Here is a 25755-nt window from a genome sequence, read left to right on the forward strand (position 1 = left end):
TACTGCTGATTTTGGAGCTCCAAAAGTAGATCGCCACTTGACATTCTCGACACCTTATATCCTGTACCGAAAACTTCGGTCAAAGACTTGGAAACAAGGAACGGTGAAATGGATCGCACTAGCTTGTCTGGCTTTTCTGAGTGAATCACGTGGAATCGAGGAAAGTTGTGGACTTGTCGTCCGAAAAATTGAAAGGGGTCTTCGGTGCGCCCTCGTTTCTGAGGGCGATCAGGAAGTTTGGGGAAAGAAGTTTCCATGAAAATGTATAAAAATTCGGCAACAGCGCCGACCGCCCACCACGGAGCCCAACGAGGGGACGCGGCAGAGCTTGCATGCAAGTCTGCACGACGCCAGCCGTACGCCGCCACTATAACCAAACATGGTGTACCCAAGATTGGATAGCCACACAGGGTTAACCCTTGCCGCCAAGAAGAAGGAAGTAAATAGAAGAGAGAAGAAGACAGGAAAGATGTAAAGTGAGAGATAAAGACGAAGGTTTGAGAAGAGAGAGACCGGAAAAGGCGACTACCGATTTCGCCCGGGAGGGTCAGTCCGGGGGTGCCGTCTACGTGAAGCAGAGGCCAAAGAGGCGTGTTGCCTCCGCCGGGGGGCCTTAAAGGTCCGAGCACCCGGCATTGGCTCAACCCCCAGGATCCCCCTTTCCCCGGACACGGCTAAGCCGCGCACGGCTACACGCGGGAGGGTCCAACTCTCGTGTGCTCGGGTCCGTGGTGTCGCAACACACCAAACGCCTGCTTGCGCAGACGCCCCTGCGGGGTGAGCGATAAAAGCGGCCATTTTCCTTTCGCGCACGCACGCAGTGATGGAAACATGCGTGACGGTCGTATCCAGAACAGTCCAGTCCAGCTACAACATCGCACGGACGAAGTTGACATTGGGCAACGGTTAGAAGTGTATGAAAGTCACGCGTCCCAATCGCAAGATGAGCGCACATTCGTCACGTCGCAAACGAAATGTTATCGTTAAATTTTCGGTCACTGGTTCACATCGCCACCTTCCGTTTCATGATACACGCTGCTTAACCAATTTAACCACGGCGACCTTCTGTGTGTGGACGTAGGCCAAAGGACGAAGTAGGGCGCAAATGAGCGCCAATTCTTCCAATAACGTAGTGATTAGCGCCGATTATTTTAGCCCTGAGGCGCGGGAAGTAATCACGGCGCCCAGAATGCAGAGAGGCACAGGTATGTGACCGAGCCACATAAGAAAGCAAACGTATCGTCGCGGAGCACTTGACTTGAGAACGACTTATCTCCTGCACTTGAGCCTTTGTCGAAAGAGCAAAGGAGGTGGGGGCTGATGCGGAAGAAGCGTGTCCGTCTAGGTCATTTTACCCGCAGCGCACATGGTCAAGGGTTCTTACGGCCTCAAAAAAGCGTCATCCATCGAGACGCATATCGCAGGCTTCGCAAGTTGCAAGGCCGGCCCATGAAGGTAGTGTCCAACTTGTTACACCACGAGTCCCAGGGAACAACGGCACGTTGCTACTAAACGAGGGTTGCCCGCGGTTTAGCGTGAAGTCTAATCCTATCGCATCCGCATCCTATCGACATTACACAGACAAGAAAATCTTACGTCGGTCGTACTGGTCACCGATGACGATGAGGAAGGTGATGCTGATGCCGTAGCACGACAGCAGGATCGAGATCGCCGCGACCTGCTGGGCTCGCCGGCCGCACGTGGTCAGCAGGACGTCGTGGAACGTGGTGTCACCGTTCAGGTCGGAGCAGTAGCCCAGGATCAGCATCGTCACCACATTCAAGCAGATCATGAGCTGCGAAAACGGCGTGGTTCCGTGACCCACTTGAAACACAAAGCGTGCACCCTCTCCCCTAAGCGGCAGCCAGCTCACACTATGCAAACCTGCCTTCTAGTGCTTCCCAAGTGCTTGGCTTAAAGCGATACGTGCCACGTGACAATACATTGGAGCATGCTCCGCGCGAACACTCAATGATGGCGAACGTTTTATTTTTATGCGTTGCCAATGAAGAGGTTAACCGCTTTAATCCTGGGCATGCAGCAAACTTTCACGACGAACTACACGGAGAGAAAAAGAGGCGGACGCTGCCATACGATCGCTGCATCGCCATCGGTGTGACCAGATAGGGTAAAATTGTAATATTTATGCAATGGACAAAGTAACGGTTTTTGGCATTAACAATTTGATTATATACAATTAACAATACAGTGGCTAATACGGTTAATTTGGTCCTGATACTTTTCACAGGAATCCCTCACTGCGAGCGGGCAACCAAGAAAAACAAAGAAAGAAAACCTAGCTCTGCAACTCGTATATCCAGGCTATAGTTATGCCGCTTCCAACAACTATCACGATTGAAAATAAATATGTCACTGCACTAAAGATTAAAAGAGAAACAGGTGGGATTACCACACACGCATACCGCATCGGATGCGGAGGCTGTACACCTCTGCACTAAAAAACAAGACAAAATGCTGGCTCCTTAGCAGGAAACTTGTCACGCTGTCGAACACGTTCAATAATCTAACAATGGGCCCGATTGCGGTTCTTTAAGCTGCCTCTTGTCATTTCAGGCGAATTACGTGCAGACTTCACCTCTCACATAACGGGTACTTGCGGTCGCCGCTAAAAGCGCCTTTGCAGAACCTGGCAGAACCGCCATTTGGCAATGTAAGTCGTAAAAGTACGGCATCATAAATCGCTTGAATGCCTGCGCCGAGACGCAATTGCATGATTTGCGATTACCTGTTGGCTGAGTAGCGTTCAAGCTGCATGCCTAACACGGCCGCATCTATTTGACACTTGCAAGAAAGCGAGATGTGATGCCACTCGATAAGGGTCGCCAGTGCGTAGTTAGGCGGTAACCACGAATTTCTGATCGTGTCGTCTCGCAACTTGTCCGCCGTTAAAAGCAGACGAACCGGAATACAAAGCATGACGGTAGGAACGATTCTACACGGGGATCGGTTCAATGTTCGTAGCCGCACGAAACTGGTCAGGCCAGAATCGGCGGCCGCCGACGACACTTTTGACGCCGGCCGTCTGTCGCCACCGTTCGTCGCTAGGACGCCGATAGTTCGCTCTGTGTACTCCAGCCTTTATCCGATTCCGAATTCTGCTTTTAAGAGGAAAAGTTAGCGCGGGCGTCACCAGGTTTTCACGAATAAAACTCAAGAATAAGAAGAATTCAATCAGCATTTGCTCACTCGTCAAGTGTACGTACAGGGTCATCTGTCAAGGAACGAATGAAAAGCGCATCTCTGACGCCACCCGTTCCGTCATGCTTGAAAAAAAAAAAAAGGCCGCCACTCGATAAAATTCTTGCGTACCGTTTCCCGTGGCTTTCAGACACGGACGCAGGCACTCTTGAAGGTGTACGCATGGTGTCAACATGCTTCGTTAGTTCAGGTTCTTCACGCTCGCACGCTCAGGAATCACGGTTTATTAAAGCCGAATTGCATTTGGCTCTAATAGGGCAGCGATAGCCTAACAACTGCGTGCGGCTGACATCGCTTGAAAGCTGTTGAAAGAACCACCAGCGTATCTGCATAAAAATCCCCGAGTGCACAAATTTTGTGAAATTCCGTTGTGCTATGCAGGTGTTACATGTAAATGCGGGCACACGCGGTCTTCCGCGTTCAGCGGATGGATGCGTCCATTTAACTTCCACTACAACAAAGCAAATGTAGTAGCTCAATGTTCGGAGGAAGTGTCAATCCTGGAAAAGCATGTGTGCAACCATATCGTTCTGCCGCTTAGTATGCATGTTAGGTGTGTGTCTCGGCCATACGATGATGCGAGCCTTAGAAGGTCGTAGTACACTGCACCCGCGCCGGTGACAACCTTTAGCTTGCTACATGCCTGTTCCCGCCGATTCGTCTATCGTATACGTGCGTACTTTCCGCAAAGAAAGCGCACTTAAAGACGCGCTGGAGAGCGGACAGGAAAATTATAGGGAAAAGCATGGAGCATATAGCCACGTGTAAATATCGGCTGGCTATATTATGTACTGGTGCGGTGGGGTAGAGGTATTGAAGAGGTAATAGGAGACGCAATATGAAAAAGAAAAAAAAAAGCACATAAACGCGTGATGAAGCGTGCGACAACTGAGGTTTCACTCAGTCCGCATGTCTTTAAAAAGCGAAGCAACGCGCGTTTAAACTTAAAAGGCAAATAGCTTACTATTTGTAAAAGCGTTGCCGAGAGAATGCCGCCAGCGCGGTCGTAGGCAGCCGGGTAGTTGAGCACTCCGGCCCCCAAAGCAGAGTTGACCAGCAGGAAGGCGGCCACGGTCCATGCGACCCCTGCGATTCGAGGCACGAGTTGTCAGGCTCCACTGCGACATGGGTACAAAGTGCCTGCGTCCATCAGCACCTTATATCTTTTTTTTTTGCTTTTCGCTGCAAGGCCCGAGGAGCAATGCAGTGATGGATTCAAAGTCTTCCGAGACATCGTCCGGATCGCGATATTCGCCCGGAACAACCTCAAGGAAACGGGGCACCGTACATACACAGGGACAAAACGTCAAAAAACAAAACGGCGGAGTTTCAAGGGCACTAGACGGGAATAAGAGCTATACAAGCCGCCCTCAGATCTTTCTGGGTGCTGGCTTGTGCTCAGCCATCTGAACAGGAGCTGCCTGCGTGTGCGTTCAGCCTCCGAAAGGTCGAGCAAACAGCCTAGCTGACGTGCATTCCCGATCAAGCATGGGAACCGCATGCGCTTGTTTCAATGGCAGCATCTACGGATGGCCGCGAGTATGCGAAATAACCTCTCACTAAACGCAAAATAGCCAGCATTTCGCTCGTGCTGCGGCACAAAGCTACCTCAAGCTCTGGAGGCGCTCATATAAGTGCCGTCACCGCAGCTCGAAGTGCACCGTTCGAGATCCAGGGAAGCTGCTTCGGCTGCAGAATTTTACTGTTACGCGAACGATCGATTGAACACTAAGGACTATTTACAAAGTGCATTTACAAAGTGCATTTACAAAGTGCATTTACAAAAACTGCAGCGCTGGCCAGTTCAGCCGACAGCTCGAGACTTCTCGAAGACAGCTCGAGACAGCCCGTCTTCGTCGGGGCGCCCACGCGCATTGTCCAAAAGAAACACGCAATATGCAAGTATATAGCGTTACCCCCAGCAGCAGAAGCACAGTACCGGTGAGTCTAAATATTGGTGTTAACAGGAGAGAAATAAGGTTTGAGGCATGCGACATGCAGAACGCCAGTGGAATGCAGGGCAGATGAGGCACTGGCATACTGACTGGGGCAATTTCATACGCAAGTGGAGTCACGGCACGCAGCAATCGGTATGGGCTTGTGTACCGATACAGGAGTTTTTAGGACAGCCCAACGTGACGAGTCGGGGAACACAGCAGTAGAAGATGCCCAGGCAAAAAAGTGCACGTCTGATGTTGTCGATCTTACAAACACCGTTGGTTTTCTTCGGAGGGTTGAAATCCGGGCCAGTTGGTACATAGTTGAAGGAAAAAACCAGACAAAAGACAAAGGACAAGAAGAGAGGTCGTTGTGGTATGAACCTCTCTTCTTGTCCTTTGTGTTTTGTGACTGGTATTTTCCTTCATCTCTTCGAAGGTCAGGAGGCAAGGGCGTGAGCAATTGCGCGTGCTTGGGCTGCTCTGGTGATGGCGTCACGTGAATATTCGCTGGCCTCTGGTGCGGCGGATGGAAGGGATGTGTCCAGTGACAATGTTGGTTCTCGGCCGAACAACAGAATGAACGGGGAATAACCGGCAGTGTCATGGCGCGAGGAATTATACGCAAATGTGATGAAAGGTAGAGCAGTTGAGGTCCCAATCAGTATTGTCGGACGAGACATACTTTGCAAGCATGTCTGTCAGGGTTCCATTCAGACACTCCGCGAGCCAATTAGATTGTGGATGGTAAGACGTAGTTAGCTTGTACCTGGTCGAGCGGGACCGCATGATGTCGGCGTTGACTTTTGAATTTCCGGCCACGACCAGTGAGCAGTGTGCGTGGAGATCCACGCTGTAAAATGACTTGTAAAAGAAAATCTGCGACATCTGTGGCGCAGCTTGATGGAAGCGCTCTGGTGATTGCATAGCACGTGGCGTAATCTGTCGCCACAGCGACCCACTTGTTGTCAGACGTTGACAGAGGGTTTATATGACGATAATCTACGCAAAATCGCCACGTGCCATCTTTATTTCCAACAAGCACAACGAGGGCTGTACGAGGGTTCAGCAATGCCTTTGGCAAGCATGTTGTTCACTTCGCCTTGAATAACCTTACGCTCGGATGCAGAAACTCGATATGGCCGCCGATGAATGGAACTATCATCACCAGTATTTATGTGATGCTGAACAAGTCTGACCCAATTGCGAGTTGTTGAGGTGGAAGATATGTCGCGGTAGAAAACCAAAAAGCGGCATAGAACTGCTGTTTGTTCGGGAAATAGGTCATGTCTGACTGCAGCAATATGCATGTAGCAATATGCAGGACACGACGCACGCATACCAGAAGGTTACCGCCGTGGTATACGTGTGACGCGGATCACGTGCAAGCCCCGGCGTCGCTGTCTAGCGCTGCATGTCTTTACACGCGGATGGTGTAAGTCGCACTCATATATAGTGGTCAAAAAGACCACTCTATATATTTTGGTCCACTTTTGGGACAAAGGACCACTCATTTTGGTCGCCCATTGCTCGCAAGGTACAGGCCGACGCCATGTAACATCGACGAATGGCCACGCCACATGCGCGTTCCACGCATGCGCTTGTAAGCAACAGATCGCGAACCCAGTGGTTACCTGTACACAGGTGGCGCAGTACGTAGCCGGCCACTCGACCACTCTAGACAAGGCGAAAAACACCAAATCTTTCTAGTCTTGTGCTTTCCAAAATTTTCCAGCATTCTCTTGATGTGTTTTATTCCAGTAGACTAGCGCATTGACAAGGTAATCACAGATTTCAAAAAATGCACAAAGCAACGCCCAAAAAACTCGCGCTATCTTTCGACCAAAAGTGTTTGCTCTATAAACTAACAAGCCATTTATTCCATCAGAGAGGGCTCGATATCGCATCGATGACGCGTCGCCATAACTAGCCGCGATTTCTTTCGTTCACGCAGTTTTTATTGCACTGCACGGGCCACCATCGGCAGGAAACGCTTTCGGCGGTCAGCTTACCGTCTTGAGAATTCGTAGCTGTTCGCCCTGTTCGTCGATGGAACACCCAGCTATATTAACGGACAAGCAACACTACAGAGGCGTGATTTGTATAGCGCCAACTGCACACCCTGGCCTTCACACTCTCGGTGTGCACTTCGCTAAAGCGTTTCGCACTCTTCTACATTATTCAAAAAAAAAGTATATACCTCATCTAATACGCAACTGACTATGCATTATAATACATGTTCATTTTTTTTTGTAAAAATAAAAGAAGGCACCTAGCTAGTTCTAAGAGAACACGTAACATTTCGCAAAAATGAGCAGTCGCAAAACACTTTACAAATGAGGGGCGTATCCATCGCAAGATTAAAAGATTGATTCGTATAAAAAAAGTCAGTTCATGCAAAAACATTTCCAGCAAGCTTGTGAAACTTTCCAGAATGACAGCTTAATTACCAGCGAAGTTGTTTCTTTGGAGGAGTTTCATCAACGATTCCCCAGTTGCCCGTATAATTTCACAACTTTAATACGTTGCCCGCATATGACATTTTCGAGCTTGAGGCCTTTTTAGCAGAAGCAGTATACTCAGCAGCCCTCAGCTTTAATTTCGCGTGGGCATCAGCCCCATAATGTTCCCCACAATTTCACCAAATTTTATCTTGGTGACAGGTAAAAGTCTCCCAGGACAGAGATAAACTGTGCGCCTGTTCTTAAAGCTCGCTTATGCTCCAGAGTGATTCCATGTGTAATTTACTGCAAAGGCAGCAATTAACCCAAACACTGATCTTTGTCAATACATCATTCACTACCCTTCTCCTAAGTGTCAATTATAAACAAGATGCCTCGTTCAGTACTCCAAGCACACCGGGAAAACCTACTACGAACCTCGTATGACGCACGAAAATGCGCAGAAAAAGTATTACTTACAAAACTCATAATTAAGCTAGGAACGCTACAAGTTCCCCCCACATCACACGCTCGCCTTTCCTACTGAATGAGAACTTGTCACGTACAGTTCTCTCGGGGCACTGGGAAGCATCACCAACCTATTTTAAGACCACTGCAGGACGAAGACTTCTCCCTGCGATCTCCAATTACCCCTGTCCTGCGCCAACCGATTCCAACTAGCGCTCGCCAATTTCGTAATTTCATCGCCCCATCTAGTCTTCTGCCGTCCTCTATTGCACTTCCCTTCTTTTGGCACCCATTCTGTCCCCCTAACGGTCCACCGCTTATCTAACCTACGCATTGCATGACCTCCCCAGCTCCATTTCATTCTCTTAATGCTAATCAGAATATCGGCTATCACCGTTTGCTCTCTGATCCACACCGCTCTCTTCCTGTCTCTTTATGCTACATCTAGCATTCTCAGTTCCATCGCTCTTCGCGCGGTCCTTGTTTTCGAGCTTCTTTGTCAGTCCCCAAGTTTCTGCCCCATATCTTAGCACCGGTAGAATGAATTGATTGTACACCTTCCTTTTTAATGATATTGGTAAGCTTCCAGTCATTATCTGACAATGTCTACTGAATGCGCTCCAACCCATTTTTATTCTGTAAATTTCCTTCTCATAATCAGGGTCCCCTGTGAGTAATCGACCTAGGTAAACGTACTCCTTCACAGACTCTAGAGGCTGACTGGCGATCCTGAACTCTTGTTTCCTTGCCAGGCTATTGATCGTTATTTTTGTCTTCTGCATATTAATCTTCAACCCCACTTATACACTGTTAAAGTCCTCAATCATTTGTTGTGGCTCGTCCCCAGTGTTGCTGAACAGGACAATGTCATCTACAAACCGAAGGTTGCCGAGATATTCGCCGTTTAATTTAATATTTGCCGTTTAATTTAATAGCTTGAATACCTTGTCCAAGCATGCAGTGAATAGCATTGTCGAGATTGTGTCTCCTGGTTTGTCCTCTTTGTTTATAGGCATCCTCCTACGTTTCTTATGGAGAACTAGGGTAGCTATGGAATCTGTAGATATTTTCCAAGATATTTACGTAAACAGCACTCAAATAATTTAGCAAAATCCAATTTAACCACGAAACATCACATGCTCATATGACATAATATCCCCCATATATTTACAAGGTTTGATCTCAGTGACTTATTTTTTTTGTCACGGGAAAGTAGGCTAAATTCGGCGCCGTTTGTGAAAAACTCTCCGGATCGCTTCCATATCACTCCAAGTAAAGTCGATACGCCCCTTTGGGGCGTATCTTGCCACACAACAATAAACACCATCTGTCTTATCGGCCTTTCCATTCTTTAACGCGGCGAGCCAGGTACTTCCCAGTAACGGACGGCATGCGCGTTATCAGCATGACATAGCATTGCCGACAGGAAAGTAGCGGGCGCGGCGTTTTCAAGAAAGGAAACGCAAGCAAGGCAGGTGACGATTATTGTTGTGGTGCAGATACACACCCCAAAGGGTGTGAACTTTTTTTAGAGTGTACGCAGTGCACTGCAGAGGCCGTAATTAACACAGCAAACTTTGCCCGCACATCACCCATCGGACGCACCCTATTCATTTGAAGTTTTATCTTTGTGGCACGTCGACGTCTTAAAAATTATGGTGTTTTACGTGCGAAAACCACTTTCTGATTATGAGGCACGCCGTAGTGGGGTACTCCGGAAATTTCGACCACCTGGGGTTCTTTAACACGCACCTAAATCTAAGTACACGGGTGTTTTCGCCTTTCGCCCCCATCGAAATGCGGCCGCCGTGGCCGGTATTCGATCCCGCGACCTCGTGCTCAGCAGTCCAACACCATAGCCACTGAGCAACCACGGCTGGTCACGTCGACGTCTTGTGGGACTGCAGTGTAGAGATGTCAAACTTCGATAAATTTTGTAGGCGCAAGAAAAACATGTAAAAAATTATTTTTCCTGAAATATTGGAAAGATTCGAAAAACAGAACCTGTCTTGACACGCAGAAGTAAACATAAGAGCAGACGAGGGTGCATGAAAAATATGTTTCCAAGAGTTGAGGCAGGATGTTGGCATTCTGCAGCAAATCACGTCTTTTTTTTATTCCCTCGTAGATTCTTCATAGCTTTCGGAATTCGCATCTACCGTCCATGAAAGCTGCGCTTTTTCACTATTACAGAGTGGAAACTGGTGTGCTGGCTGCCCACTTCTGGAAGCAGTTTTTTTTTTCTTTAATTGCGGATAGCCATGTGGTCAATTCTATATATATCATGCGGGTTCCCCATAGCAAAAACTATAGCTCAAACATGTGGGTACCTCTGGACGTACGGAAAGGTGGGAAAGGTTAGAGCAGCCATCACTACAGATTCTCTGCAGCGACCAACTTGAAACCAGATAATAATGGTGCAGTATAAAACACGTTGTGGGGCTAGTTGGTGCATAGCTTTCAATAGATTAAGCGCCGTTTGTGTGCCGTCACTTTTGGCGCTTAATCTATTGAAAGATAAGAATGGTACTCTTCAAAACAATTTTTATTTTGCGAGAAAAATCTCGGTAATTAATCGAAGAAATGAAGGCAAAGCGTTCTCTTCTAAATTTTTGTTGTTGTAACCTGAGTGCCGTCAAGTAAATGTAACGTCATGAATTTCAACTTTTGTTGTCGCACTTGGGCCGTTCTTGACGCCAGGTTAGGGTCTCAAAACTTGCGAGGTTGAGACTTCCTTTAAGTTCGGCGTACCTTTCTTTTAATGAAAAACATTTAACTACGGATCCGCGCAGACGCTGTCAAAATCCATGACGTCTTGGCGAGTCAGTGCAGTGAACTTCGGATGAGCGGTGCAACCAGGATTTGGTTTCTTGCGTTTTTTTTCGCTTTACTAGTGACGGTAAAAGGAACCTGCAAAGTATTCCTCCATAGTAGTGCGCGAGTTGGAGTTGCGCTGTCAGACAGCCCATTACCTCGGAATAAGACAACAGAAAAGGCTTACATTGAAGTTGGGAGCCAATTGAAAGGAACTTCTGAGGAGGCTTTCTGCTTTGCAACGAGAGAGAAAGCCAAGTCAAGCTGTTGCTCTGCAGAGAAAAGCTGCTTGCGGAATAATTTCTCAGTATATACAATGAGGGGGGGGGGGAGAAAAGGGGTGCGCTTAGGTTACGCTACACAGATATATTGAAAATCAGATGGAACTAATACCGGATGGCGAGCTTGCTTTCACGCCAAGAAACTCAAGCGCAGAGTATCGACTTAAAAATGCTGCTCTCAATTGCCAAACTCTGGGCTCGCTTCCGTTTTAGCATTGGGTTAGGACAGCGGCAAATTCTGTACTGCGTACCGACCCAGACGTCCATTGACAGACTAAGCTAGACATTAGACGTGGCTTTAAAAGCCGGTTTTTCTTAACATGACTGAGACAGCCTTACCAGGACTGTCCTCCCTTTCGTTTTTCGTCCTTATAGGAGGTTGGATCCTGTGTCTTTCGATAAGTGACGCACATCGAGGTTGCATTTGTAAGCAACGAACAATGTAGATGCAGCAAACCACTACCATTAAAAAAAATGGTACACGAACTATATGAAACGTTATATTCCCTGACTGGTTAAACTCACAAGATGACACATGCTAACCTAACTTTAGAACGATATAAATCAATGCAGTCCGTTTTATTCCATAAATTTTGTGTCTTTTTTTTATGCCCTGGAAAACAAATTTGTTAAAGCTTGTTTTTTTCTTCTGAGCCCTCCCATCTGCTGCAAAGGGTGTACACACATACAAAAGGTGTACATCTATATAGTTCAGGCTTCCTGTAATGTCCACCCATAGCATGTCTCCTACTTTCCCTGAATATAGAATTGCTGCCGTTTTCGGTTCTTTCAGGGCATCCGGGAAAACTTCGTAAGCGTTTGCTGTATAGCCTCTAGACAGGTATATGAGACGAGAATTTAGGTTTCAATGAACTCCTAATGTCCCTAACGTCCTAAAACCCAGTTTCCTTTAAATAAAAACTGAATAATGTAGTTCTTTCAGGACACAGCGAAAACCCGCATACAACGTTTCCGCGCGCTTCTATACGCGTAGTGCGCGCCGATGGACGCGCCACTGGTGGCGGCCTTGCGCATAACACGCGGGAGAGGAGCCAGCCGCGCGCCGTAGTTTGCTGTGTCGTTGATAGTGCTTCTCTGTCTTATTCACGTTTTCAGAGCAAAATAGGCAACACCCTTCGCATGTGCGGGGTGGCCAAAGCTTCAAGGAACGTCGAAGAAGAATTGTTGCGCGGTGGGGAGCTCAAATACCGGCGAAAACGTGCCGGAGATACGGTTCTAATCATTCCCTGAAAGCCTCATCAGTGGGAGCAACGGTAGCAATGGATCGTCGCTTCGGCGGGAAATTTCTTGTTCTCATCCTTTCCTTTGTCGCTTCGGTGTTTTTTTTCCCACTCGATCGTAGTTAGACGCGTAAACGACGAAGCCCTTCTGCAGTGCAGCATGCGATTTAAAGGCATTTCGCTAAAGTTCGGAATGCCGTTTGCCGCTTATATTGTTTTCCGCTTCTTTACGGCGTTGGGCTAGCTAGGCAGCACGACTGCACGAGCGCACTGTGTTGTATGTTAAAGCTACAGAAGTTTGCAAGAACTGAAATTGCTAGTTTTATGTGGCCCGGCAAATCCTCGCACCAGCCGTCGCGCACTTCATGTTTTTACATCTATTTTATGCGTGGCTTCGCACATGTCTAACTGTTGCTGGTTGCTTCATGCATAACTCTTCTTGATTCTTTTGAGCTGCAACGTTTTCACCCTGCCTAGTTTGTAAAGGGTATAAATCACGGTGTGTCTTATCGGAATGATACCAAGCAAAAGCTTCTTTAACAGCTTTATTCTTTTCGCCCGAGGGCATCTTAGATATTGTGTTGTTTTTTTGGGGGGGAGGGGGGGGAATGTGTTTAGAAAATAGGTATTTCAGGGCGAGAATGCCTAATAGTTGCTGCATATGGTATTTTTGTTCCATTTTTCGCTGAAAAGTTCGCGTCACGTTTGGGAAGTCATCAGACTTAACACGCCGAGTGATTTGTTTGTTTCACAACGCAGTCGCTTCTTGCATGTGAATTTTGTACTCAACTGAATTATTTCTTATGCTTACGCCGCAGAGGACTAAACCCGGCCTTGGCGCCAGCGCTCATCTACTTTTACTGGCGCTGCTCTGTCTTTATATCATGTGGCACCTCTCTCTAGTAACATTTAAAAAAGTAGCACTGAAAAGTTAGACTTTAGCTTTGTACGTTTCCAAGCAGCTCCCTTGGGGAATTTAAAATTGCAAATTAACCCGTGCGTTTGGTGACTTCGTTGTCTAGTGTACGCGTTTCCATCAATAAATTGGCAATTACTCTTCTTGAAGCGACTTCGACTGCACTTATTCGGCGATGTCGCATGTATTCATCGGCAGCGAAATCACAACGGAATATGCAGACATCGCAACGTGCGGATTTGTTTGATGTAAGTCTGCACTAACGACGGGTGCTTATTATTGAGGCACAGAAGCAGCATTACGGCAAGGGTAGAATTAAAAAGAAACACGATCGAGACATCGCATTAGTCAACAAAATTTATCGGCTAGTTCACATGAGCTCCACTTCATGTAAATGGGGTTCACGGCGTTTGTCTGCGGGACGCACCTGGCACGTATGTGGACCATGTTGTCCCAAACACCGGTAACATCCTGTTCATACCCGCTCCCACAGAGGTCAGCGTCTTCCTCCCTACAGCTATCACCGCAGAAAAAGCAGTCTGGCGCCCGAACAAAGGACAAATCGCAGCCGCGAACTTCAGCCATCCTTGCTGCAAAGGGTTGTCGTCTGCTACTGCTCCCGCGAGTCTTGTTGGAAACGCCCGCTAGGTGGCTATCAGTGGCACCTCTATAGGCGGTGCACGAGGGGTATAGTCGCACTAAAAGCTTCGCTGTACAAAAGAAAAACATGTACAGCGGGCAGTGAGCAGAACTCTGCAAACAGTGACCTTTTAGCAAAATGAACTGCTGGGCTAGTTGGGTATACATGTTCATAACTAAAAACTGAGCACGAAAACAAGACGGGACAAGAGACAAGTGGACAGGTGCGGGGTCCGATCTGTTCATTGGAAAATGCAGAAATGATTTCTCAGCTTAGATGTTCAAAGGGGAAATAGCAGGTGCACTTTACACTAAGCCGCGAACAGGGTGAAGCGTCCACGCACAACTGCCATGAATTTAGCACAAGGAGCCACGCAGAGGTATAGTTTCTGTCAGTTCACCCTTGTCGAAAAAAAGTTAGGTCGGTTATTCTAAAAAGAAGAAAGAGCAAAAAGAACGAGTTATAGTTAAGTGAAGCTGCGAAATTCAATTCAATTATATGGTCTGGTAGGCATACTATGAAAAAAGTTGACTCGCCATCCCGGCCCTGGGAAAGTGAATGTCCAGCGAAACTGTTGAAAACCACCACAACTGCTGAAAGGGATATGCAATCCTTCATTGCTTTAGAGTAATGGTAGTAATGGTAATATTGACAAAACGCCGTCGCTGGTCGTACTGCCGTTTCTTTTACCCTTTGCCGCTCCTCGTATTCACACTGCTCCTCGGGAGTCCTAAGTACGCGTTGTCTTAAGTATGCTGTTGCATAGCGGTGCAGCAACAACAATGAAATCAGTTGCTAGGCTGGTTCTATTATACATACGAAAGGCTAGTGACGTTACTCGCCACGTCGCAAGCTGCCGTCGCTGCGGCAGCTTAAGTATTTACTATGAAACGTACGCGGGGAGCACTACGTGCTTCGCATTGTTATTAGGAGCACCTGATCCATTGTGATTCGGATGCATTGCGATTCGGATGTGCTTGTTCTTTATTGAAACGAACGCTTTTTTGTATGTTAATTGTGTGCGTGATTCCAATCTATGCATTTGTCGCTTCACTTTGCCGAGTGCTTGAAACCTGCTTCCCCTCCACCGCGGTTCGGCTCGCTATTTCACTACATCCAGGATCGGCCCACATTTTTGCCCACGGACCACGATACGAACAATGCCGACCAACCAGAGGTTAACAGCTTCGCTGTGAAATTTAAATACTTTTGTAGCTTCCAAAACATTCAAAACAGAGCGGCCCCATACTTAAGGCTGGCTTTCACACACACACGCACGTCAACGCACGCACAAACAACGCGGCGTCAATAATTGTATTTTGCTGCATGAAGGATATAAGATAAGCATACAAGGCGTAAACCGAGTGGACCTCAAGGTGCCGAAGAACTGCCGCAGCAGCCATTCGGTCCACCACGCCATTTACACGCATGGCACCGTTTAGCGAGCGCATGTCGCGGACGACAAGTCGCGTGAGCGAGCGAAGATTACTTGTTGAAAACAATGCGCAGTGCAAAGATAAGGAGCTTTATTTTCAGGTGACATTTGCGCAGGCAAGCATGAGAGATTGCGCGATAATCGCTGAAATGTACTACATATTCGAGTAAGCTTTAGATAGCCTCAGGGCACACGAAGGTGGTCAGGGACTGGAGGCATTTGTGGTTGAAAATACCACCAGTTTCGAGGCATTCGCCCCCAAAATGTGCCACCGAGTATACTGGCCGTTTCACGCTGCTTTAAAGGGCCCCAAAAAACACCCGCGGTTTCCCTCTCGCCTTTGCTATACCTTCCCCCACTGGCGCTCTCCTCCTCGCTCACGTACGTCACATTAAACACGTGGGCATTACTTCGGCGCCGAATTTCACGGTGACGCTCTTTGAAAACACCACTCCCACTTATCAGCACTCCCCGCTTTTCGGCTACACGCAATCACCGTCGCACGCGCAGCGTTGAATACGATATACACGAGAAGTAGATTGTGCACCACAGGCAAGCGAGACGACGAGGAAGAGACGTGGCAAAGTCGTGCTGGCGGACGGACCGGAACTGACGTCCCCCTCGCATATGGACAAACAGAGACCATTTGACAGCTTTTACCCTGGTTACGTCACGTGCACGACCTATACTGGCGTCACTACGTGTGAAAGGATTGGACAAGCCCAGAGAGGATATTAGAGCTGGTTTAGGCACCCCTTAATTGACCCAACGCTCTCAAAGAACAGTTTCTGATAAATTAATTGGAACGCGTTTCGCCGCAAGTTCGCGGACGGATATATTGAACCATGGTGCTAGCCTTAAGAAAAGAAAGCAAGGAGAGGAAAGGCAGGGAGGTCAACCAGACGAGCGCCCGGCTGCTACCCTACACTGGGGGTAAGGACAAGGCGGAATAGAAGAGGCAGACAGTGAGCACTGGGCGCACACGGGAGGATGCACAGAGACACCATAAGCGGTCTCTCAAACCGGTGCACTTCTAGTGTACTAGTGCACGAATCGCTTTTTGTGCCAGTGCCACGGTCCGAGTAGCTTTGTCTCAGAACGGTCTCGAGTCCAGTCGGTTTAAAGTGGTCCTGAGAGAGGGGTTGTGCATCGTAGCTAGGACAGATACACAATAGGTGCTCGATGGTACCCTCGCACCAACAGGAGTCGCACATTGGGCTAGCGGCCAATCCCGTACGTGGTAGTACGATAGGTTAAGCGTTCGTGAACGCCACTACCGGCCACAAGCGGCACAGCGAGGTAGTTTCGTCGCGAGAAAGGCTAGACGGCAGTTGTAGCCGTCGCAGGGGGTCCAGCTTATGCAATCGACAATTGAAGGCACTTCAACTCCAGAGAATACGCATGCAATTATAGGGGCGGTAGTTTTCAGTTTTTACCGATAAAATGCCAAAAACTAGACATTTTCAATTTTGTGAATTCGGTATAAACTGCAATGTGCCGGATTTGGGAATGCCGAATAAGCGGCACTGTAAAAAAAAAAACATGGGCGCCGATAAGTGCCGAATTCTCCAAGGAATGTAAATGCCGGTAAATGCCTGTCACATTTCAAGTAAGTGGATGGCGAAAAACCCAATCCCTACATTTAAGTAGACATGAGCGGCGCCAAGGCCATTGAAAAGAAGCGGCAAAGGCAGGTGGAGAAAAGACGTGGCGTAAAACCTACTAACGAAGCGCAAGTCTGCGTCAGCAAACAACTGCGCTTCTTGGTGCCTTAGTTTTTACTGTCTCTGCTTCTGTCGACCCGCATTTGCTGCACTAGCTGAAAACGTCGAGTATAAAACTTGCCCGCAAAATATACTTGGCCCTTAAGTATTGACTGCAGCATGTGCCCTAAAAGTATATAACGTTAATGGGAAAAGTAAATAATTTGCATAGCGATTATAAAACGTTTACTGACGTCTGCCACTATATACTAATGCGCCGCCGAAAAAAAAAAGTCTTCACTGCGATGTGTCAGTTTTTTGGCATCGTTGAAATATGTGGTAACGTAACCACGTGGTCAATTAAGCGAACATTTCGTTACAGCAGTCTCCGTCTCGCGCATACTGATTACTCATTATGCGTTCTGAAAGTCTCTTACGAAACCTGTCACGAGCCACCCAATCAGAAGGAAAAACAAACAGACAAACAGACGCAATAAATTCACATTTCCAACACTGCGGAAACGTGTCATTAGGACCTCTCCCTAACCTGCTGGTGTGGGTCGCGCTCGCGATAAAGCTCCTAAGCTGCACTTTAGAACATGAGATTACACGTCGCAAACCTCTATGGACCTATGAGAGACGCCACAATGGAGGTCTGCGGATGAATTAGTACTATTCATTCTTTTTTCTGCATTAGAAAGCCGACATTGATTTTGGATCATTAATTGCCGCCAGGTACTTCATTCTCTTAGCATGCAGTACACTGTTGCTAGAAAGGACCATTGTAAAATATTTAACCTGCAGGGGTGGTGAATGTTCGTTTCCACATCTTACAAAATTGTGTACAGTAAGTACCAGTACAAAACAAAAACAACAATTCGACCTAAAGTACGCAGACCAACAAAAACGTCGTAGTGCCAGAGGTCTCCGACGTTCTTTTCTATAGTCTTCGCTCCTGTAGTTTCTTGATGGGTGAAATTGTGTTATGACGGACGAAATTGCGTTTCAAGTATGCAGCAAGTAGATAGGGCATATGGTTTGCCGAAACGGAAGGATCGACCGTTAATGACTTGTTTAGCTCAGCACTCTTATAGTGCACTTCCAGCAATTTAATGAAGGGCAGTCTATACTGACCGTCGCTCGCCAAACGCTGCATTGTCTGACCAATAGTGCTTGCTGGGCAGAAACTTCGCACAGAAGCAACGTCGGAGTTAGCAACGGCAAATGTTGAGATAACAGCGAGCGAAGTTCATCCTCTTTAAAACAAAGCAAGCTGTTTAGCTGGATTTGCGGTTGCGGGTCCAGAAAGATAACTCACAGAAGACAAACCTCAAGCGCTCGCTCGTATTGAGACTTTTACCCAACAGAAAAAACAATGCGTGTTTCGTCAAGACTTCTTTTTTGTAAGATTTCTAAGGCACGCGGTGAACAAACATGGTTGGAAGCACATGATTTGCGTTCCAGACCGCTTAATGCCCTTGCTTTTAATGTCAAACCAAAAGTACCACGTGACATTTTTTTCAACTATAAATACTTCACATGCACAAGCATTCCGGCTCGTACTTCGGCAGTAACTGTTTTAACGTCGACTAGGTGTTCCCTTTCGCACTGGACCACGTGCTCAGTTAATCATGTTAATTTCCGACGGACACGTTGACATCGGATTCTCGTGTCGTTGTCCTGAAGTGTTCTATATACGCCCCAAACGATGGAATTGTATCAAAGGTCTACGTTGCTGCCAGCTCAGCTTTCCACCTTAAAAATCCGCCGAACACTTTCTCATATCAAATTATGTGCCCGTCTTCGTCCGCAGCTTACGCGTTGCCTCGCCACGGCAAACATGGCGAAAAAAGGGACAGACTGAGGAATGGTACCCGAAGTATACTGAGCTATAATATGACGTCAAAACACCTTGGTATGATCTAACTGTTCTGCCACGTGCCTCAGCTCGAAGTAGGAGGCGCTACGTCATCGTTATTGCACGAGAGTTTACCAGTGTGCATGACCGCCAATAGACGATACTTCGCGTATATATACTCGGCGCCTAACATAAAAACATGCCCGAGGGACGAATAGGTCATAAAAGAGAACGAGGAAAAGTTGACAAGCAAGAATATGAGCTAACATTTTAAAAAAAGAAAGCTTAGGCGTTTATAAAGGCAGAAGCGAGCATTCGTCGTCGTATTCTCGTTACTAGTACCGGAGCGCACAATTACAGCACATAAGATTACGTGTCAGAGGGCTTAGATCACTTTTATGCTGACTTTCGATTCGTGAATGGTGCGACGAAACTGATATGCTAACGCACACCGCACAGCAGTAATTTCGTAAAAGTACAAAGCATGCAACGTCTCAACAGGCATAGTGCCGAGTTTGTCAAGTGCAGAAGCAACATGACGAAGGCCAGTTGGTTCGATATGCTGCAGTTCAGAAACTACACGAAGCGCGACAAAAAAAAGAAAAAAAAGAAAAACGAAAATTGCACTGCGTGTCTTTGTCAATTTTATTGTTTCTATGTATCTTCTAAAGTCTATCATGGAGTTTCTTTACCTCTTCCAGTGACCATACGTAATAGGTGCGACTTCGCTTTTTTTTTCTTTCTTGCTGTCATTATGCTTTTAATTTGCCTCAATGTTTTGTCGAGTTAGAAGGCTCAATTTTTACGCGTCACAAGTAGCAAAAGGCCCTAAACTCTGTTTACCGTAATGTATTTCAAAGCGTAATCGTCTGTACTCGTATAGTGCAATGACACCTAGACCCAGGCCATCATGCAAACAAAACGTATCTAGAGGCTAAGGTTCTCAAGTAAGGGGCAGTGACCACCGCCATCAGTTTAGTCTCCTCCATTAGCCTCCTCACTGAACGCGTTGGCACAGGCAAGAAGTACTGGTTTCTTTTACGTAACGTTAGAAAAATGAACTTTAGCGAATGCTGCAAGCAAAACAAAAGCTCATACAACTCGCAGCTGTTCGCTGGCAAGATGCGTTGCTCGCGAAGTTCCCGAAACAAATTTTCACGACTATTGTAACATGGCTGGATCATGCTGCAATTTTTCAAAGTACCACACCTATCAGCTAGTGTTACGACCAAAGAACTAAAATGTCAGTGATTGGCTTGCTCGAACAAGTTGGAAACATGCGCTTGCCGCTGCCCCATTTCGCTTCTATAGGGGCGAAAGTGCTACGAGTGATGAGAATTACTCCCCCCAAAAATTGTGATTACCATAATTATCCCGATTAATCAATGCACCAAGATTTTTTTTAGATTAAGCCTGCCCAGATAAGACGAACTCTCCGAAAGACTTCAATGTGCACTTCACCCTAAATGGGAGTGCATTTCAGTTGACGATCGAACGACATCAGCGGGCAACGGTAAGGAAAGCACAATTACCTGGCGATGGGCGTAAATCGCTCGAGTCTGATTCACAGCCGGCACTCGTGAAGTAATTTGGAGCTGGGACGGGATGTTCCTTAAAGAAAGGCCGAGCAAAAAAATACGGCGCCAGGCATTTGCTCGACTTTATGACCGAGCGCTATACGCTTCGTAAAATTACAAGTGCCGTCAGTGGTATACGCTCTTGCTGCAATGCCGGCCGCCTACCATGGTGACAATAGAAAAGCCACTTTGCAGGCTCCGCTGGAGCGAAGCCGCCATCACGGGCTAAAACTGCTCTTAAGGCCCGTTTATAGTCCGACGTTATCCGCGCGCGGCGCGGGCGAGCGTCGTTCGCGGTCAGTCAGGCTACGTCGGTTGCGCTGCGCCAGCCGAGATGCCATCCCCTCTATACTTCAACGCGCGCGCCGTAGGCTGCTATCTTCGGAGCATGCGCAGAAGATTCACCAAGTCACGCGCCGTCCGCAAAAGCCGTCTGCGGAGTTGTGTTGGCGCCTTTTTCTTCGCGCGCAATGCATTGTGGTGCGAGAGTTCCGCCGACTTCGACGCGCGAATGGCTCCGGAGCCAAATCATCGCCGGGCCCGTCGGGGCGCGTTGGAAGCCGCCGGTTACGTTAGCTGCGCCGGTGCGCCCGACTCTAGAGGTGTCGTTTTCGCCGACGTTACGTAGCGAACGCGCGCGCGCGCGCGCGCGTGCGTTACGTCGGACTATAGACAAGAACGGCACCGAGAGCGGCGCTGCTGCGCCGGCGTTGAGAGCGCCGCATGCGGAGCAAAATTCTATTAGCCGGTGGTACTCCTCTCCCATCTCTCCTTCGCGCCGCCTTGATTGCCTCCTGCACTGCTCGTGTTTGGGCACGTTTCGCGCCGCGCGCGGTGTGTGCGCGTGGACATTTCCTTCGAAGGGCGGTGTACAGTCTCTCTCACATTTAGGGGAAAACTTGAAGCGCAGCAGCTCGCGCAGATGCTCGAGGGGCGGGATCTTGAACGGCGTCGTCTGCTACGGCGGCGCACGCTGGCCGCATTGTCGAGAAACGTTCTACTGTCAGGTGCAGGGCGCTGATCACATCGTTACTGCGTGAAAGGAGCCGGTATTCTTTGCTAAGCGTTGCGCGACGCCCACTGATACGCCTCGAATGTAAGTTCATCGCTGCATGGCAGTCATAGACGACGTACTGATTCCATACATTCTTGACGGCCCGTTTCTGGAAGGCGACTATATATTCTAACGCGATAGGACGCCGATCCACACTGCTCGTGCTGTGCAAGAACTGCTAGAAGAGCGCGCAGTCACTCTCTTGGAGCGGCCGCCTCAATCCCCGGGCGCCAACATCATTTAAAATGTCTGGAGCTCGTTGAAAGTATCGCTGGCGCAACATCCCCTCTATCAGTCGCCCGAGGATAGGCTTCGATCCACCATCGTCAGTGACTGAGACGTGCAGCGAATGAACACATCCCTGATCAAGTCATTCTACACTTTTTTGCCTTCCAGGATGAGCGCTGTCATCGCTGCCGCTGGGGACATGACGAGATACTAACTGAAGTTCCGAGCGTGACGTGTCCAATTCCCCACCGGCGGGCAGGGTCTGTCTGGTGTAGCGAATGATTATCGAGAAAAATCACTTCCAGCTCATTGTCTGAACCTAAAACGTTCATTTAATCGTGTCCGTTTGTTTCACCGTGTTCGACTCCCATTGTTGAGTGCTTTGTTTTCCTTTCGAGTCAAACAAAGACTGAGCACGTTGCGCGCACATTTTGGTGCGTTTTGTCGCTGCTCATTACGGTAGCACACACAGTGAAGAAATATACGTGCACACGCTCAGTACTCCGGCCCTTCGAAAGAACAAATGAACCATGTTGTCAAAAGAAGTTTGTGGAACTCCATTAGCGCCAATGAAGGATCAGAGTGTGGCGACGCACAACGTTTAGTAAAGAATATCAGCTCAGTTCCCGCAGTACCGATGAAATCGGTGCACTGCCCCTGACAGTACCACGCTTCCCGAAAATGCGGCCAGCGCGCGCCGCCGTAGCAGACGACGCAGATCACGACACCGCCCCTCAAGCGTGTGCGCCTGCTCGAGCTGTTGCCGCCGCACGACTCCATTGCTTGCCGCATCGCGATGCAATACATTCCGAGTTTTCCCCTTAGTGTGAAACAAACTGCACACGCTATATTTGCCTTTAAGAAGATCGGTACGCTTGACGATTATTTTTATATGGCTGCAATGCGGCGAAAGGGCAGCGTCTGCTTAACTATGTAAGGGACGCCGAGCAGGTAATTGGAAACGACATCGTATGTGCCGCCGGAAAAATCGTCAGCACATACGATGCGGCACATACATACGGCACCTACGAGCTAAAGTCATTTTTGCAGTTTCTCACATTATGCTTGCTACAAATCCGTGTTGTCTCTGATGGCGACAACGGACTTCTATCGACACTGTGCGGAAATAAACAAGATATATCGCTGCATAGCACAAGTACGACATGCGCACACAACTTTAACTAGTACGTCCCCTACAATATGGAATAGAGGCAGCAATGTAGACAGCTTGGTCATTTTTTAACAGTACTCAAGAGACGGAAGTTGAAAGTATTATTAATCATTCCTGATTCAGCAATGCCGGCGCGACCAAGACGCGGGTGTGTATCGTCCAGTAACCCGATCGATCGGTGCGATGGTGAAGCGGGAATGAACTCCGGTCATGTTCAATGCATCATGCACATATTCAATTTCTCGGCACGCGTGAACTTCGGCCACTGCTAGCGCATACAACAGACGTGGTTTCCATTCTTAGACAGCGCACACACAAACGAAACACGAGAAAGAAGACAGGACAAGCACTCGTTGAACTTAAAGTTTTTGTATGAATAAAAGGATTATGTACCGAGTAATTATTAATTTCACGTGGGTTAGATATAGAAACCGTCATACACTCAGGAGTGATCAATAAACGATCTCGCTTCGTTTGCCAGATGTTTACTTCGCTCGGCGCACCGCAGTAATCCATGTCTGTCGTCTGCTTCTTTCGTACCATTTTCTTGTGAATGGGTATAATTTCACTGGTGGCATCAACCTTTTCATGTTTACATTGCTGTCGTGACAGTTAACACAATAATTTCCGGTCATCCGAAGAGGCGCCGTCGCAAACAAGAGACGTTTCGCGCGCAGCGCGAACTGAACGCGGGCGCGACCGTGAAGGGAAGCGGCGACGGAAACCTACACCTTCCCGCGTGCAGCGCGCGCGAGAAAGCCTTCTCGCGTGCAGCGCGCGCTCAGCCTGGCCTCCTCTGGCTCAGCGCGAGCGAAGGGAACCGGCGGAAGCAAACCCCCGGGGGATTGGAAACCGTGCCGCCAGGGGAGAAACGAGCGCTGGCGTCTCGGGTGAAACTTGGCGTGCGCTCGTCTATAGACGACCGCACGCCAAGTTTCATCCTAGACGCCAGCGCTCGTTTCTCCCCTGGCGGAGCGATTTCATCTCCAGCGGGGGTTTCCGTCGCCGCTTCCCTTCACGGTCGCGCCCGCGTTCAGTTCGCGCTGCGCGCGAAACGTCTCTTGTTTGCGACGGCACCTCTTCGGATGACCGGAAATTATTATTGTGTTGTTAACTGTCACGACAGCAATGTAAACATGAAAAGGTTGATGCCACCAGTGAAATTCTGCCGATTCACAAGAAAATGGTACGAAAGAAGCAGACGACAGACATGGATTACTGCGGTGCGCCGAGCGAAGTAAACATCTGGCAAACGAAGCGAGCTCGTTCATTGATCCCTCCTGAGTGTATGACGGTTTCTATATGTAACCCACGTGAAATTAATAATTACTCGGTACATAATCCTTTTATTCATATAAAAACTTTAAGTTAAACAAGCGCTTGTCCTGTCTTCTTTCTCGTGTTTCGTTTGTGTGTGCGCTGTCTAAGAATGGAAACCACGTCTGTTGTATGCGCTAGCAGTGGCCGAAGTTCACGCGTGCCGAGAAATTGAATATGTGCATGATGCATTGAACATGACCGGAGTTCATTCCCGCTTCACCACCGCACCGATTGATCGGGTTACTGGACGATACACACCCGCGTCTTGGTCGCACCGGCATTGCTGAAGTACTCTGCTGCGTACTCTACTGCGACGTATAAGACGAATGTACAGGAAATGTAAAAAAAATAATTCTGTGGAAAACAAGTGGGAGCTGAAAAGAATGAAACTTAACTTTCAAAGTCTAACTAAAGTAGCTAAAAATTCTTACTTCTCAAGTCTTGGTAAGAAGCTAGTGGAGGATTCGAAACAGTTTTGGAAATACGTTCGTCTCAACGGTAAAGATAATACATCTATTCCTCCTCTAAAATATTCTCACACAATCGTTGACGATGATGCGTCTAAGGCAGCCATCTTTAGCAATTATTTTTCGTCCGTGTTTAGTCCAAGTTTTTCACGCGTTGTTAACATGGTTTCTCCAACTGAGGCAGAAGTGATGCCCGAGGTCACTTTTAGTGTGCCTGGTATTCGTAAATTGTTAGAAAATCTCAAACCAGCTAAAGCGTGCGGCCCAGACGATATACCAGCAGCGATAATAAAGAACTGTTCGGCAACGTTATCGTTATACTTTCACCGTCTATTTCAGAAGTGCTTGGTGGAGAAGGCACTACCTTGTGATTGGAGGTTAGCACGTGTTACACCTATTCATAAGAATGGGCCAAGAAATGACGTTGAGAACTACAGGCCGGTGTCGTTAACTAGTATACCATGTAAAATATTTGAACATGTCCTTTATAGTTGTATAATGACACATTTGGTTAAACATAATCTTCTGCATTCTAGTCAACACGGTTTTCGGCAAGGATTTTCTTGCTCAACACAGCTTGTTGAGTTCACGCATGAATTGGCTCTAGCAATAGATAAGCGTAAAGTAGTTGACTGTATTTTCTTGGACTTCAAAAAAGCGTTCGATGTTGTTCCCCATGACCTTCTTATTAGTAAATTACGGGGCTATAAACTGAATGAATCAGTTATTGCATGGATAGCCGAGTATCTCTCTCTAAGACAGCAGTCGGTAGTTCTCAACGGTTGTTCCTCCGGATATGTTCCCGTGACCTCAGGAGTTCCCCAGGGCTCAGTTCTGGGCCCTCTTTTGTTTCTGATGTATATAAATGATATTACTATTGGCCTCAAATCTTCGTTCAGAATGTTCGCGGATGACTGTGTAGTTTACAGGATTATAGAGAATGAACGTGATTCAGAATACCTGCAGCATGATTTGAATGTTATAT

At 47.8% G+C, this 25755-nt stretch overlaps 1 protein-coding gene across 2 annotated transcripts in view; it reads right to left on the bottom strand.

The window, feature by feature from the left end:
• The window catches only part of LOC135906667 (sodium-coupled neutral amino acid transporter 7-like), a 71116-nt gene that overhangs the window by 22248 nt on the left and 23113 nt on the right, over positions 1-25755 (bottom strand). For both annotated transcript variants that reach the window (XM_065438201.2, XM_065438202.2), the window contains exons 3-4: positions 4184-4305; positions 1597-1795 (exon numbers count right to left, since the gene is read on the bottom strand). In XM_065438201.2, the coding sequence (XP_065294273.1) occupies positions 1597-1795; positions 4184-4305 (321 nt within the window). The remainder of the gene's footprint in view (positions 1-1596; positions 1796-4183; positions 4306-25755) is intronic.

Source organism: Dermacentor albipictus, chromosome 1 (genome assembly GCF_038994185.2).
Source record: "Dermacentor albipictus isolate Rhodes 1998 colony chromosome 1, USDA_Dalb.pri_finalv2, whole genome shotgun sequence".
Taxonomy (NCBI): domain Eukaryota; kingdom Metazoa; phylum Arthropoda; class Arachnida; order Ixodida; family Ixodidae; genus Dermacentor; species Dermacentor albipictus.